The 14540-nt window shown below is 41.2% G+C and overlaps 1 protein-coding gene across 2 annotated transcripts; it reads right to left on the bottom strand.

The window, feature by feature from the left end:
- Positions 1-665: 665 nt before the first annotated feature.
- On the bottom strand, positions 666-12827 carry xdh (xanthine dehydrogenase). Of its 2 annotated transcripts, XM_077608307.1 has the most exons (35): positions 12523-12827; positions 11635-11692; positions 11144-11240; positions 10930-11038; positions 10602-10728; positions 10335-10396; positions 9821-9907; positions 9664-9744; positions 9306-9450; positions 9139-9231; positions 8909-9060; positions 8173-8266; positions 7444-7553; positions 7143-7327; positions 6908-7070; positions 6480-6569; positions 6249-6418; positions 6005-6128; positions 5810-5929; positions 5596-5692; positions 5399-5523; positions 5156-5289; positions 4991-5078; positions 4197-4283; positions 3938-4129; positions 3725-3870; positions 3564-3645; positions 2859-2954; positions 2434-2637; positions 2311-2363; positions 2123-2237; positions 1556-1621; positions 1302-1490; positions 1033-1200; positions 666-953 (listed from the first exon to the last, which is right to left on the bottom strand). In XM_077608307.1, the coding sequence occupies exons 1-35, from the start codon at positions 12577-12579 to the stop codon at positions 903-905; spliced, it is 4017 nt and encodes a 1338-aa protein (XP_077464433.1). In that variant the 5' UTR covers positions 12580-12827; the 3' UTR covers positions 666-902. The 2 variants fall into 2 exon arrangements, 1 of the variants encoding a protein (XP_077464433.1); XR_013301787.1 differs by lacking the exons at positions 666-953; positions 1033-1200; positions 1302-1490 and having other exon boundaries at positions 2307-2363.
- Between the last annotated feature and the right edge of the window lie 1713 nt (positions 12828-14540).

A 14540-nucleotide genomic window follows, 5' to 3' on the forward strand; every position in this document is an offset into this window, starting at 1 on the left:
TTGTTCCAAGGTACTTTCATGCTCAAATGATGACTTTTATTTCACTGTAACCCCTCACTGTAACACTCATTTAGCTCACTGACTGGCATTGATGGCGCGAGGCATCCAACGCATTTTGACTGGGAGGGGCGAAGGAACGAACAGCAAGGCGTTGGATGTCTCGCGCCGTCAATGGTACTGAACCTTTCGACGGTAGGAAAGATGTTGCTTCCCACGGTTACAATACAAGGGACAGCAATAAAACAATTAATAGCCCTAGAAATTGGATTCATTTACCACTTGAGATTCAATTTGGTCATTTTTTGTACTTATTTTTTTTGTTTTGGGATCTTCGGAAAGGTATGTTTTAGTTTTGGTTGGAAACGAGTGCCTTCCAATTCTGGAATGACCACGAAAAAAAAGAGCAAGTACAGACATAAAAACTTGCCGTCTTCTCTTGCGTGTTATTTCAATGACTTGAATGACTTCATTTCAATTCCACTGTTACGTTCTTTTTTGTTTTTTATCCGAGTGGCATTCCACTCCAATTCAGATTCCTCTTTTTGACAAGCGCAAATGTTAGCGACCTCCCCCAAACATGGGCAAAACAGCACCATGATGTGTATCTGCTTTGAGTTAAAATTTTACACCTGAGGGAAGGAGCAAAAGTCCAAAAGCAATTTCTTCTGTTAAATGATTTATTCTTTCATACACAAGGTCATATTTTTATGGCGACATTGATTTTAAAGTGCAACACTAAACAAGATGTGGCAGTTGATGATCAAAGTGTCTCTGTCCTAGAGACAGGAAGCGTTTGTTTGGACTCCGCAAACACGCCCCCACCTTTTGAGCGTTGCAATATTTCTGCATGTTCTTGAACGTGTGCTCTGTCCACTGGCCCGTGCTTCTGGTTTCCCAGAGACTTAGACTCGGACAGACCAAGGTTGGAACGTTCCAGGTTCTGCAGGAGGACACTGACAAACAAGGTTCCACTCACCCAAGCAGCATAAAATAAGATTTTCTTAGCTTGATCCATGACAGATATATTTGTACCAGTTTGGTAAAGCGGTCCAGGCAGGCATTCCGTATCCGCTCGGCAGAGGCGGGGCTATCCAATCTGAACGGGCCCACGACGCCCGATTCAGCCCGTGCTGCAGTGACCGCGTCTTTGATGGCGAAGAAAACAGATGAGGCCAGGAAGAGAGGAGGCTCACCCACAGCCTAGCAGAGACAAGACATCACGTTCATCACCCCATTCTTTCATACGCTTAACTTGTTCTCCTAGTACAGTGAACGTTCCAACTAGTTAGCGTGAGCGTGACCTTGGAGGCAAAAATGGCCTTGTCATGGGGGGCGTCACGAAGCAGCGACACGGTTAGCTCGCTTGGAATGTCGCCAAAGCCTGGGATCTTGTAAGAACCCGGACCCCGGGTGAGGAGGACACCCTTGGGGGAGTAGTGAAGCTCCTCCAGGGTGAAGAGACCCAGACCCTGCATGAATGCTCCCTCCACCTGAAGACAAATGGATAATACGGAGCACCGGGCAAAAATAAAAGGTCTTGAATTTGTTAACTTACTTGTCCGATGTCTATCGCGGGATTGAGGCTAACTCCAACGTCCATGACAATGGTGGTGCTCAGGTTCTGAATACAATGAATGACCATAATTACATCCTGAAATAAATATATGCTTGTGATACTATACCATATGACTTTGACAAGTACTGTCTAAGGTTACAAAATGGAATTATCAAAACAAGGCAAGGATTTGTCATCACTATTTTTGTTGCTTAAATTTTTGTCAGATTGTAAATTTTAACCTGAAGTAACAAAAAACAGTTTTGATTGTTAACTAGCGGTCAAAATTCTCCTTGTTGTTAAGTGATTTGACGGCTGTTATAATGTGGTTCTATCTTAGATCTTAGACACTTGCTTATATCTCAAAAAAACTTCCAAGTGGAGTTTTCACCCCACTCATACGTACCTTAAAGGCACAAATGTGTATCCTTACTAAAGAGCACAAGACTTGTTAAGTCCTAGTTAGAGATTTGTGATCATAATAAATTGCAACATTGTACATGGTAGGTAAAGGTAAATAAGGACATTTTGAGAAACTGTTTTTTGGTTTTGATTCATTCTTCGAACCTTGTGAGCTCCGGTCAAACAGTCGATCTCCACCTCAGAACAGCCGACGCCATAGCTGAAATAGTTGAACGCTCGGCCAGAATTCGTTTCAAAGCTGTACCCTAGATCTGGAGTCCTAGCGCCAAAGAGCCGACATTGAAATCGGGCAATCAAAACAAGAAGAGCTGACAGCGTAAACACGGACCCACTTGTAAAAACCGTTTGCACTCAAGTTGACTCTGTCCAAGTATGCTGCTTTCACCTGAAAGGCAGACACAGCAACTCAATGTAAGCAGTCCTTTCAAGGAAGAGCCGCTCAATATGATCCTCACCCACTCCTCCCAAGATCCTTTGGGGTTTTTGCTCTTATACGGTTCCAGGCGCACATTGAGGAGTTGGCAGGCATTCCTGACCGCAGCTCCATTAAGGTCCGAGGAGGCCGAGGCAGCGGTCGCACTTGTGTTCGGGACAACTTGAGTGCTAGTCTCCGATATGTGAATCTTTGAGCAGGGAATGCCAAGAACCCGGCTGGCCACCTGGCAACATTGATGTTGTTCAAATTCTAAAGCTTGTAATGAGCCTTGCACTAACACCCTGACTAGTATCGTTTAGTACACCGTCGCCTACTGTCCGCACTGAGACGGCATTAAAATGACATCATCGGTATCAAAGAGTCAGCCAGGTACGTGAATCGGTCGCCAAAAAACGGAATCGGTCTAACACCACTTGTGTTAACTGCAGTATGTCTTGAAATTACCTGGACCATCTTGGTATGGAGCCCCTGTCCCATTTCTGTCCCACCATGAGTTAGGAGAACCGAGCCATCTGTATAGATGTGAACCAGCGCACCAGCCTATAAAAACAAACCAAAAATAGGATCTAAATCTATAGGATTTGATTATGAAGTTGTACTTTCTCCAGCAAAGGTATAATTTTTTGTCTTTTCTAAGACATTTCTGGACAAGTTAATTTGAAGTTGGGGCCTTTTTTCTCCTAATTTTCAATTGGGAAAAATATTTCTTTTGGGTAGGAATTTGCACTATAGTTTTTTTTGTCAGGGATGATACCCTTTTAATATTTTACCATATTTTGGACAGAATGTTAGAAAGTTCTCTCCCCTTTTTCCTTTTTAGATTTTCATGATTGTATTGCATGTTGAAAAAAAAACAGATGCTCGTTAGAAAATATTTTACTGACAATTTTTTTTATTAGCTATATATGGATAATAGAAGTAATTTCATTGTATTTACTTTCATTGAAATGTTTAGTATGATACTGGCACTTGGCGAAAAAATGTTTCCAAACACCATATTATTCTTTCACATTTCGCAAGGGAAATTTTGAGCTTTCACTGAACCCCACAATCACGATTTTGGAATTTGGAGGGAAAATGGGGAGGGCACAGTCGCACATGACCAGAAATTGTCACCTTATAATAGCAGTGAGTGCCTGTGAATCCTACCTGGTTTAGAAAGACAGCGGTGAAGCTGATGCCAAACATAGTTGGTACGATGGCAAGGCCTCGTTTGGTCCATCGGTTCTGTCTGCCCGCAAAACACCAACTTCTTTTCAGCCTTCAACTTTTACTCATAACGATAACATCTTCTCAAAATATTATCCCACCTGTTGTAGAGTTCAATGGCGTCTCGCCGCTGCCGGTAGTGCGAGCGGGACATGCACTCATCCCAGCAGAGGTCCAACGTACACTGGTCCAGGAGCTGGTTGTATGGCGTCACTTCACCTTGTCTAAACAGGTTGAGTCTTCGAACCTTGGGGAGGACAGATATTGACTGGACGCTCTTCACGCCCGCCATTTTGCTTACGGGAAGCACAGACCTCGTCGGCAGGCCGTCCCAGGCTCTGAGCCACTTCTGCTATCCAGCTCTCAGCCAACATCATGCCTTGGGGACCTCCAAATCCTCTGAAGGCGGTATTAGACGGCAGGTTGGTGCGGCACAAGGCGCCGTGACCGCAGACGTTTGCAATGCTGTATGAGTTCTCCATGTGGAAAAGAGCACGCTCCATGACCTCGACAACAAAGATTCGGCAAATAAACGACAAACCAATACTGAAACGTGCGGTGAGGAATACTTACGGACAGAGAGAGGTCACGAGAGTTTCCAGCATTGCTGTAGTACCACGCATCCAGGGCTACCACTTTCCCGCTGTTCAGGAAGCCCACCTTGAGAAAGAAAGGATTGTAGAAAATTTTATTAACTTGGCTATAACCTGCCAATCACCTCAACAAGGTTATAGTGCAGAAAAAAAAACATATGGGAATGATAAGTACTTATACCAGATACCTGTGGGATTGTGTGCTCAGATAGTCACTTTTACACACTGCATTGAGCCACGCGGCACTAAATCGTTATTATAAGATGCTTGTACTCTTTTGTATATTGGACCATTTCATATTATACTCCATGTGATGCCCGTAAGATAGTTTATGGACCTCTGAAAGATGTAAGATTACAACTAGACTGCCTATAGTAAGGGCCACAAGAAAGGACAACATGCCTGAGAAGTGGTGATGAGAGAAGAATGGTGACACACCTGGCCAACTCACCAAATATCCCGAATAAGGACCTGAACTGAGGTCCATACCTAGAATGGGTGTAGTTTGTTTATCAGTAAGTATTTGTCTACGCATTCAAAGGAATAAAAGCTAGAGATGCCTTTTCCTCTGCCTCTTGGCTTCTACAGTAGGACACTGGGAGAGAGCCAGGGTCCATTGATGCTGCATTACTTGGAATAACTGAAATCTAGGGATAAACTTTATACTTGAGATCATTCAAATGAGTCTATTCTTTTAAGATAGAAGGAAAACAACACATTCTAGTTCAAAGTCAAATTACACAGTTTGGTAGACATTTGCCTGATAATACATACTTTATATTTTCCGTAGAATGGGTGTCTCCCCCCAGTGATCAGCATGTCTTCATCTCTGTCCAACATGCATCTGACCGGCCGTCGCAGCCTAGCGAATAAGCAGAAAAGCAGGAGTGTCAGTATATATGTGTACCAGCCTGCAAGTGAGGAGACACATTAGCGTACTTGTGCGCTGCCACGGAGACCACGGTGGAGAGGATGAAGCTCCGACTCTCTTTACCGCCGAAGCCCCCACCCATCCTTTTTACACGGACCACCACCCTGTTGGCAGGGACGCCCAACGCCTTGGCCACCAGGAACTGACATGCAAACAATCAAAGTCTCTGTGATAACGCTTAATTCACAGAGTTAAGAATGATTGGGCTGTTTATTCGGTAAACAATCCAAGATTTAAAAAAAAATCCTTACCTGTGTCTCAGAGGGATTCTGAGTGGATACAAAGAGCTCCATTTCATGGTCTTCGCCTTTAGGGACAGCCACAGTCGAGTTGGTCTCCAGGTAGAAATGTTCTTGACCGCCAATGTGCATCTCACCTGTCAGTGAATTCGTTAGTAAGTCAAAAAGTTGGGGGGAAAAATATTTCATTCATAGGTTAATAGTTTTACCTTCCAGGATGTGGTCTGCCTGTTTAAATCCTTCCTCTGGGTCTCCTCTCTGGAGTTTTCTGATTGGCTGATAGAAAGACTGAGCAGCAATGGCTTCCTATCAAGCATAGTTTGAATGTAGTTTTCATTTCAGTTTTGAGACTTTGAACAGCAAGTTTGCGAGTACTCAATTAGTCTGATTCAACATTTTAGTGCTCATTATTTGGGATCTCACCTGTATGGTGATAATAGGCTGCAGTTCTTCATATTGGATCTTGACGGCTTTGGCAGCTCGCTGAGCATTAATCTGGGTGTCAGCCACAACGGCGCCAATGATGTGACCCACACATGTGACCTAAAATGAAGATTAACATTTGCAAAGTTGAATTAAGTGCGGCCTGTGCGAAGGCTCGACTGAACGGAAACATACCTGGCCGTCAGCGAGGACAGTCTCGTCATGAAATACCCCGGTGGCGTTGCTGCCGGGAACGTCGCCGGCGAAGAAACAACTGATGAAGCCCGGCGAAGACTCGGCTTCTGACGTGTCAATGGAGCTGCAAGACAAACACCGGATGAGTGACTCTCTCTTGTGGCGCAAAAAAAAAAGGTTGTGGACAAATATTATATTGTGTATATATCTGCCCAGGTGCGCGCATTAGTGAACCGAGTCTCACCATATGCGAGCGTGCGCCTTGCTGCTGGTAACGAGCGCCAAGTACACCTCGTTCTCAAATAGCGGTATGTCGTCGCAGTACACCGCTTCACCCGTGGCCTGTTTCAGGGCTGAGAGGTGCATCACAGGGTGGCCCAGCACATCATCTTGCTTTTGAGAAGGTGGCACCTCCTGTGGATGAAAACTGTCTTTGCTTCATCCTTTACAACTGTGAATTAACCTGTGGTTGTACCTGGAAGATCTGCACGCTGGATGGAATTTCTTGATGGTAAATCTCTGTCGCACTAAGGAAATCCGATCTGACCTCTTCCACATTTAGATCCTGACAGACAAAAACCCATCAAAACTCCCGTTCAGGTTTTTTTTTTAAAGATGACTGAAAGTTGTCAGATTTGGGGGGACTTGTCGCCGCGTGACTTGAGGCAGAAATACTGTCAGTAACCAGTTTTAGGGTTTGCTTGGCTAAACTTACAAACCGGTCGCCGTGACTTTGTATTCACAAAGCTCGACTTGGCTCAGACTTGAACTACATTACTCGACGACTCTTGACTATTTACATGATCTCAATGTGGTTCACTCAACACGGCACACTACAGGAGCCTGCAAATGTATGACTTACACCCTCTTTTAATTACATCTACCAAGTGACACATTACTGACCTCCCCTCGGAGCTTCTGCAGCACGGTCAGGTAGAACTTGTAGAATAGGCTGAGGGTAAGAGTCCTCCGGTACGTCACCATGCCCCCTGGCACAGACGGATCCAAGGTCATCTCCTCCGCCAATGAGGAGCAAGCTTCTTCCAGCAACTCCTCCCCCCAGCATCTGCATGATGACAGAAAATGTTAGATGTTCGCTTTCATCCTCTATTTCAATTCTATTCTCGGTGCCCGTTACCTTCCCAAGAGTTTATTTGCCGTATTTTTTGCGAGGACAGTGGTCGCTGCCATACCGCCGTAGCTTAGCCTTAAATCTTCCACAAGACTCGTCCCCGGCGTGAAAGCGACACTCATTGCGGCCGTCACTATACTGATGTCATCCTCTCTGCGAGGGGACTGTTTGAAGGCCGACACAAACTGATGCTAGGGAAGACAAAAAAAAAAAACTGTGGCAACAGAAGAGCTTGGGGAACTAAATAAATTTTACTCAGTGTAAATACTGCGTGCCAAACGGCTTTGGTAGCTGTAGTGTTGTCTACCTTCCTGCTGTAGGGGACCTCGATGGAAAGCAGAATTTCTTCTGGTCGCAGAATAGTCCTCCTGTAACCGACAAAGAAACCGTCGTCCATCTGAACCACACGACTGCCATCTGGTAGAAAATGAGAAGACAATTCACATCAAGTATTTGGAAACTGCTGAGGTCATGGAGACAGAAATGTCATTGATAAACAGCTTAACGTCCATGTACTACATTTTTACGCATTAGTACTACTAGAATGTGGAAGAATGACTGCCTTACTATCATTGTTTGTTTTCAACACAATACAGTCACATTTTTGCGCACGTGTGCAGCTAAATGTGGGAAAAACTGTGCTGTGTAGTTATATTTTCTTGGGCAGTTAGTAAGTAAAAAGTGATGAAAAAATGACCATGAAAGCCACAAGCGGGAAAAAAATAAACTAGTAATAAAGTTGTTGGACAAGTGTGCCTTAGTTGTTCCAGTACAATGCAGTAACTAGTGTGTAGTTATTTTTTTCAACTAGTTTGCAGTTATTTTTCTTCTACTAGTTGGCAGTTTTTTTCCTGTAAGGCACTAGTGGGAAAATCATTATGAATCAGAAAATTGTTCTGTTGCCCCAAATTGTTTGATAGTTACATCAATCTTAAATAAAACCTGGAATGATCGCTCAAATGCCTCTGGTCATATAATGTCATTTCAATAATGATATATTGTACTTCCTCTATCAGAGGTATGCTTAGGTTCTCACTTTTGTCCATCAGTGTGACTTTGCAGCAGGCTGCCATAAAAACAGGGTTGAGGTCGGATATGGGGCTAGCAGTCATGATGTTCCCGCCAACAGCCTGAAAAGCAGCAAACACAAATTTATATTTATTATGTCATAATCAGTATCTTTTATTTTGCCCCAAATGTATTTTCATCACAATTTGTAATATTTAAAAATATATATTTTTATACTTGGCTAATTGCTTAACATTATATTGTAAGGGTCTATATAGCGTATTTTATGGACTATAAGTCACCCTTTTTTCATAGTTTGGCTGGGCCTGTGACTAATACTGAAGTGCGACTTACACCGTTTGTTTGTTTTTCTCTTTCTCTGACCGCCACCAGCCTGTTGTGTCGTTTGTAATCTGAACAATTGTTACTTTAATGTATGTTTGTTCTGGGTTTTTGATCAAAAGAAAAAAATGCCCTCCCAAAATGTGACGTTTTTTCCCCTCTTCATTGTGTATTCTTTGGCTGAAGTGACTTATAATCAGGTGCAAATTACAGCCCGAAAAACACGGATATTATGAGCCATATTTAAACCCTCTGTCATATGGCTCTACAATGTGTTGTTCGTATATACTATTATACTGTATACTGCTGTGTTTAGCTATCCAATGGTTCAAGGAAAGAACCTTGAGAAACTTGGCTTCAAGTGAGTCTTTTTTAGTACCTCAGCCCTTAACATGCCGTAACCCGCAAACGGAGTCACTCACAGCAACGTTACGAATCTGCTGACCGGCGAACCACCGCAACTGCTCCAGAACAGCAAGGAAGAATTGTGTTTGGTGAGGAGGGAGCTCCTTAACTGCTTTTTTCAGTACCTCACCCATTTGGGTGAGTGTGCAAGCAGCGCCAAACACGATACCTACGAGACAGCCCCGTGGATATTGTTTTAATCATTCATCTATCTACACGGGTTAGAAGACAGGATCAAAATCCTCACCATTGTCGGCGTGTGTCACTCTGTGGAGCTCAGGAATGAAGGATGGAGCCAGTATGACTGGATACAACAAATTCTTGAACTTCACTTCTATACCTGGACACGCAGTTAAGCAGGGATTCGAGATAATGAGTATTAATAGGTGTATTCTTGGGTGTTGTTACACTTACCCACTTCAGTGTTTCCCACCACCACTCGGGCGTCAGGGTGTTTACATTTCAGATCAAGAAATTCGTCTAAGTTGGCAGGCTGCAACCAGACCGCTCTGGTACTGCTGAAACGCAGCGAGCGAGTCTTTTGATTTTTGCTCAGGGACTAAATGGGGCATAAGAGTAGAAGTGTAACAGCAGAGGAAGAAAATGGAAACATATTCGGTTTTATAAGTAGAAATACAGACAAAAGAATCAGGCGAAGAACGTACCAATTTAGACCGTTGTCATTTAAAAGGTAAATGTAAATATTCTTACTGTCAATCCACATATATACTAATTGTTTTTGGGCTTACAAATAAACTGCTTTGTTTCTCACCATCAGCTCTGGAGGGAAGATGACCTCCTGCGTGGGGTCAAGCGGCGCAAAGTCCGCAACATTAAACAGCTTTGAAGCCGCCTGGTAATGTAATGAAATGTGAAGGTGGTCGGCATCTTTTTGCAACAATTGCATCATTACAGTGACACAAACTTACATCTACATCCACTTCCTCCTCTTCCGCTTTCACATTGGTCATACAGCAGCCGCTGACCCGCCCTTTCCCACCACAGCATCCACCATCCTATTGGAAAAGATTTACCAGTTTATTCCAGAGCTTTTAATAATAAGCTCCAATACAATGATTCCCCATTAATTTGAGTACTATTCAAGTTCACTTAATTGTTCCAAACAGCATTTATTACATTATAATTGACTACCAATGCCAGTGTCACACAAAATTCTCAACACGAACAATCTCATTCACTACCATTGTCGAGGACAGATGTCCATTTCAACTGGCAGGACTGGCACTAATCATTTACTTGTTCCCTAATTTTGCCATTTTAACAGTTTTATTTTTACTTCAGTTTTTGATTCTAAAAATAAAGACTATTTTTAATTGGGGAAATGGTTCATGAATACTTTGAACAGAACAAATTCAACTCGTATTTCAAGGCACTGTTGTCTCTACCTTAGAAAACACAGGTCTAACAGCCTGTTTTTTTTACCGTAGTAAAGGTCTTGTAGGCCTCCAGAATGGGCCGATATCCAGTACAGCGACAAAGATTTCCTGAAAAGGTTAAGCATAGAACGAGCAGCATGCAATGAAATATTCCAATATTATACTGTACATCTTGTACACATAGTTAATTTCACAATGTTTGTAAACAATCACCTCAGTATAGATACTAATAATAATGATAATCAAACAGTTTTGATTATCAGCCACCTGACTACAGCTGCCCTGACAGAACTGAAAACTAAACAAAAGCTACCTTGAAAGGCCTCCTCCACATCAGCCATTTTGGGGGCAGTGTTACTTCTCAGCAAGGCATACATGGACATGACGATTCCCGGAGTGCAGAAACCGCACTGTGAACCGTGGGCCTTAGCGATTCGTTCCTAAAAACGGCAAAAATGAAACGTTACTGTAACAGATGTTTGCAGGAACTAAGTTTGGCTTTTATAGGCATTTTATCAAAACTCTAGTGCAATAAAATATTATACTACAATACTGGAAAACTGTCACTCTTATGGGAGGTTGTCTTTCAACTAACGAGCAAACAGCATGATTTACATGACAGGAAATGTTGCATCTTTTACCTGCACGGGATGCAGCTGTCTTGCAACACTACCGATTCCTTCCACGGTGGTCACGGCAACCAGGTGCAAGGAGCAGATCGGGGCAAGGCAGGCGTTCACCGCATAATGACTGAGAAAAGCTAAGGACTCATTGTCCATGTCACAAATTAACAGCTTCAAATCATTTCCCGTTCGATTTCAGATGGCAACCCATGACTGCGGGATGGCAGGATACAGCAGGCTTTGAGTATCAGGTTGGTATTTGGATAGCATCACCGTGCACGCTCCACAGCCGCCTTCGGCGCAACCGAGCTTGGTCCCTGGTAGGCCCACTGGAAGAAAAAAAAACACACACACACGCACACGAATCACAGCATAATAGTCAAAAAAAGGTCATGAGGCAACAACTAATTCATGTAGTGCCTGGGTGTAACTCATTGATTCCACTGAAAATGTTAAAGAATGCGGAACATCAGTCTACTAAAGACTGCAGTCATGTAATGTTGTTGTACTACTCATAGACTTGTATACCATAAGGATAGAGTTTTGTCCAATGTTTGAAATCTTTGCAAACTTGGGAAAGAAAAGGGCAATGTGTTTAAAGAAACAAGAACTAGCTTCGTAACTATATAAGTGTACAGAAGAGTAAACATTGTTAATGGTTATTTAAGTCCACTACCAGTCTTATTTGTGATATTTTTATGAGTGCTTGTGTGTGGGACATACATTTCCTCCTCAGATAAGTGAGTAGAGTCATTTCAGGATCTGCATTTTTCTCCACGACCTGCACAATAAAAAAAAAAAACTTTCATTTTAGTTTGATGTGTTTGCGGACTCAGCATATCAATTGGTCATCCATCAAAGGCAAAGTCACATCCAGCTTTTTTTTCCTATAAGTTGACCAAAGTAAATCACTTTGACTCCAAATCTTGTCGTTTTTGCTACCCGATCATTTTTATGAAGGCTTGGAATTGAGCCACTGACTGAGAATTGAAGGCATATCCATGGCATGAAATGTAGCAGAAGTACACTCCTGGTACATATAAATAAGTCATCTATAAGTTGCTGAAATAACACATTGACTCGCACATGTAATTAAATGAAGTTCATGGGATGATTGTGTTTAAGAGATGGTACAGTACAAAAGACAATATGGGCAGTTATTCATTTACAGTTGCAAGCAGTGTTGCATTCACAATTCAACATTGTTCCTATCAAATTTACAATTCTTTACAAATTGTCACAATATGTAGATGTGTAATGTAATGAGGATATGCACGCATATGTCATTAATGCAGTGTATTAATATGTATTAGGTAAATGCATCTATCTGAATACATAATAATAACTACTAACAATGAAAACGGGTAGTAATGCATAGTTATTGCAATTTCTGATGAATATGTAATGCAATTTATGTACGAATATTTCCAAATACTGGGTGAATACCACATTTTAGTAAAGTAGGTCTGATTAATGTATAAATTATTCTATTTACATTTGCATAAAGTAACTTGCGTTTACATTTCCTTACTGTATAGATAACTAAAGTACCCATTGTACATACATCTGTAATTGTTGCAGGTCAAGTTAATAAAAGGATAACATCTTTACCTTCCTCCCGTTAACGAAGAAAGTGAGCTCGTCTGATGAGGTGGTGTGGTCGCCCATGTTTGGGTCCGGCCGGCTGTGTTATATGTTGTAGCGCCTCTTTACACTCACTCTTTAATATTTCCAGCAGTGATAAATCCAGAAGAAGGAAGGAGATTCTAGCCCTGCCCCCTGTAGCAAGCCAACAGGTTATACAGCTTAATTGGCCACACGCTCAAATGGTTGTCAAATGTTTTTGTTGACCAAATCATTTGCCAAGTAAACCTAAAAAGTCATCGTACATTGATCCAGTTTGTGTTTGTAATGTAAACTGGAAGTGCCTCGGCTTTAAAAAGGTTGGGAAAGACTGATCTACAACACAGATGTGAACTTTGACGCTTAACAAAGCACAGCAAGATCCGGCAGACTGTATAATTATTTACAAGTGGTCCGGTGTCTACAGTATGAAAGCCAAAAAACTAGCTGTTGTGTGAATTTATTTGTAGGAAATGTTTTGGTAGAGTTAAAGAACACAACTTTATATTAGTCTTGCCTACTGTTCAGGTCCAATTTGAGCTGTATTTTACATTTGACAGCAATGGAAATATACAAATTGAACTTGTAATTGATTCACCCAGGAGGTACATAAAAATAGTGCAGACTCCGGTTGTTTTGGGTCCAAAATGACCTTTGTCTACTTGAATGGGTGACAGAGTTTCTAGTCGCTCTCAAATCAAGAAAAAAATTAATGAATGTCAGAATTTTGAAATTACATGCCTGAAATGTATTTCATTATGTGACAGTAGAAGTTTACATGGATCCTGTTTTTAATTTTTTGCATCCGGGCGATTAATGAATTGGGCACTTATTGTTGCCAGTAGGTTCAGAGTTAGCCTGGAGATGACATGTACGCTCATGGTCACAGCCTTCAGCCTGTAGTAGCACTTGAGAGCTTTTTTATCTAAAAAAAAAAAGAGGAAGAGATGGGCAGTTGACACATTTAAAAAATATATATTTTAGAGTATATAATCTCGGAAGGAATCTTACCTGTCATTTATTTCTCAAACGGAAACCATTCCAGTCTAACATTAATGTGTGGCAGTGCTGACTGGTCGTGACCAGCTATGCCATTGTGTCAAGCATTGGTTTTGTACCCAAAATTCACATTTCACACGTTTAATGTGGCAACCCGTGTTCAACTTGTGACTATTACAATTCAGCACGGTTCTGACGCACGAGTGTGACTTGGATCAAACCGTCTTCACATTCTAAAGCATATTAAAATGATATTTGTGCACAGAATCAAAAGCTTACGTTCGTCCCTTAACTTTCAAAGCTTTTATTCGCTTCATTTAAATATTATCTATAAAACACATTACGCGACCATAACTTCAGTCATGCATTGTTCAGATATACAGTGACAAATACACTTGAACAATTTGTACATAACAATTTGCAGTCATATTTTGCAATTACTAAAAGACGACCATGGTTTGAATTATATATATACATACATATATATATATATATATATACACATACATATATATATTGAAGAATGTAATTTATATATATATATATATATATATATATATATATATATATATATATATATATATATATAAATTACATTCTTCAACAGTGTTCATAAAGTTCATCATGTTAGTTTTCAAACTAATTTGATCTGCTGTGTTTTTAATAGATGATTTATGACTATGAAGATTTGCACAGAGGTGAAGTAAAGTTGGTCTAAAAGTCAGGAAATTTCTGTCCGTCAATCAACTTACATAATACAATTTAAATTTTATTTATTTTTTAAAGTAATTTACCCTGTTTTCTCAATTACTTTGCCTTGGTTTAACAACATAAAAAATTGTTGTACCCAAAATTGGTTTAACAAAATAAGAATTGTTCACTAGTGGTGAAAGGCTCCATTTTTGTGATCGGAAAGAACATGTGATGTTCGTATGAAAAGGGCCATTGACTAAGTTATAAAAGGTGTTGTGTGTGAAGTGCTATCGTTGTGAGTAAACTTTTTTTTT

This window comes from Stigmatopora argus, chromosome 1, assembly GCF_051989625.1.
Source record: "Stigmatopora argus isolate UIUO_Sarg chromosome 1, RoL_Sarg_1.0, whole genome shotgun sequence".
Classification (NCBI taxonomy): Eukaryota; Metazoa; Chordata; class Actinopteri; order Syngnathiformes; family Syngnathidae; genus Stigmatopora; species Stigmatopora argus.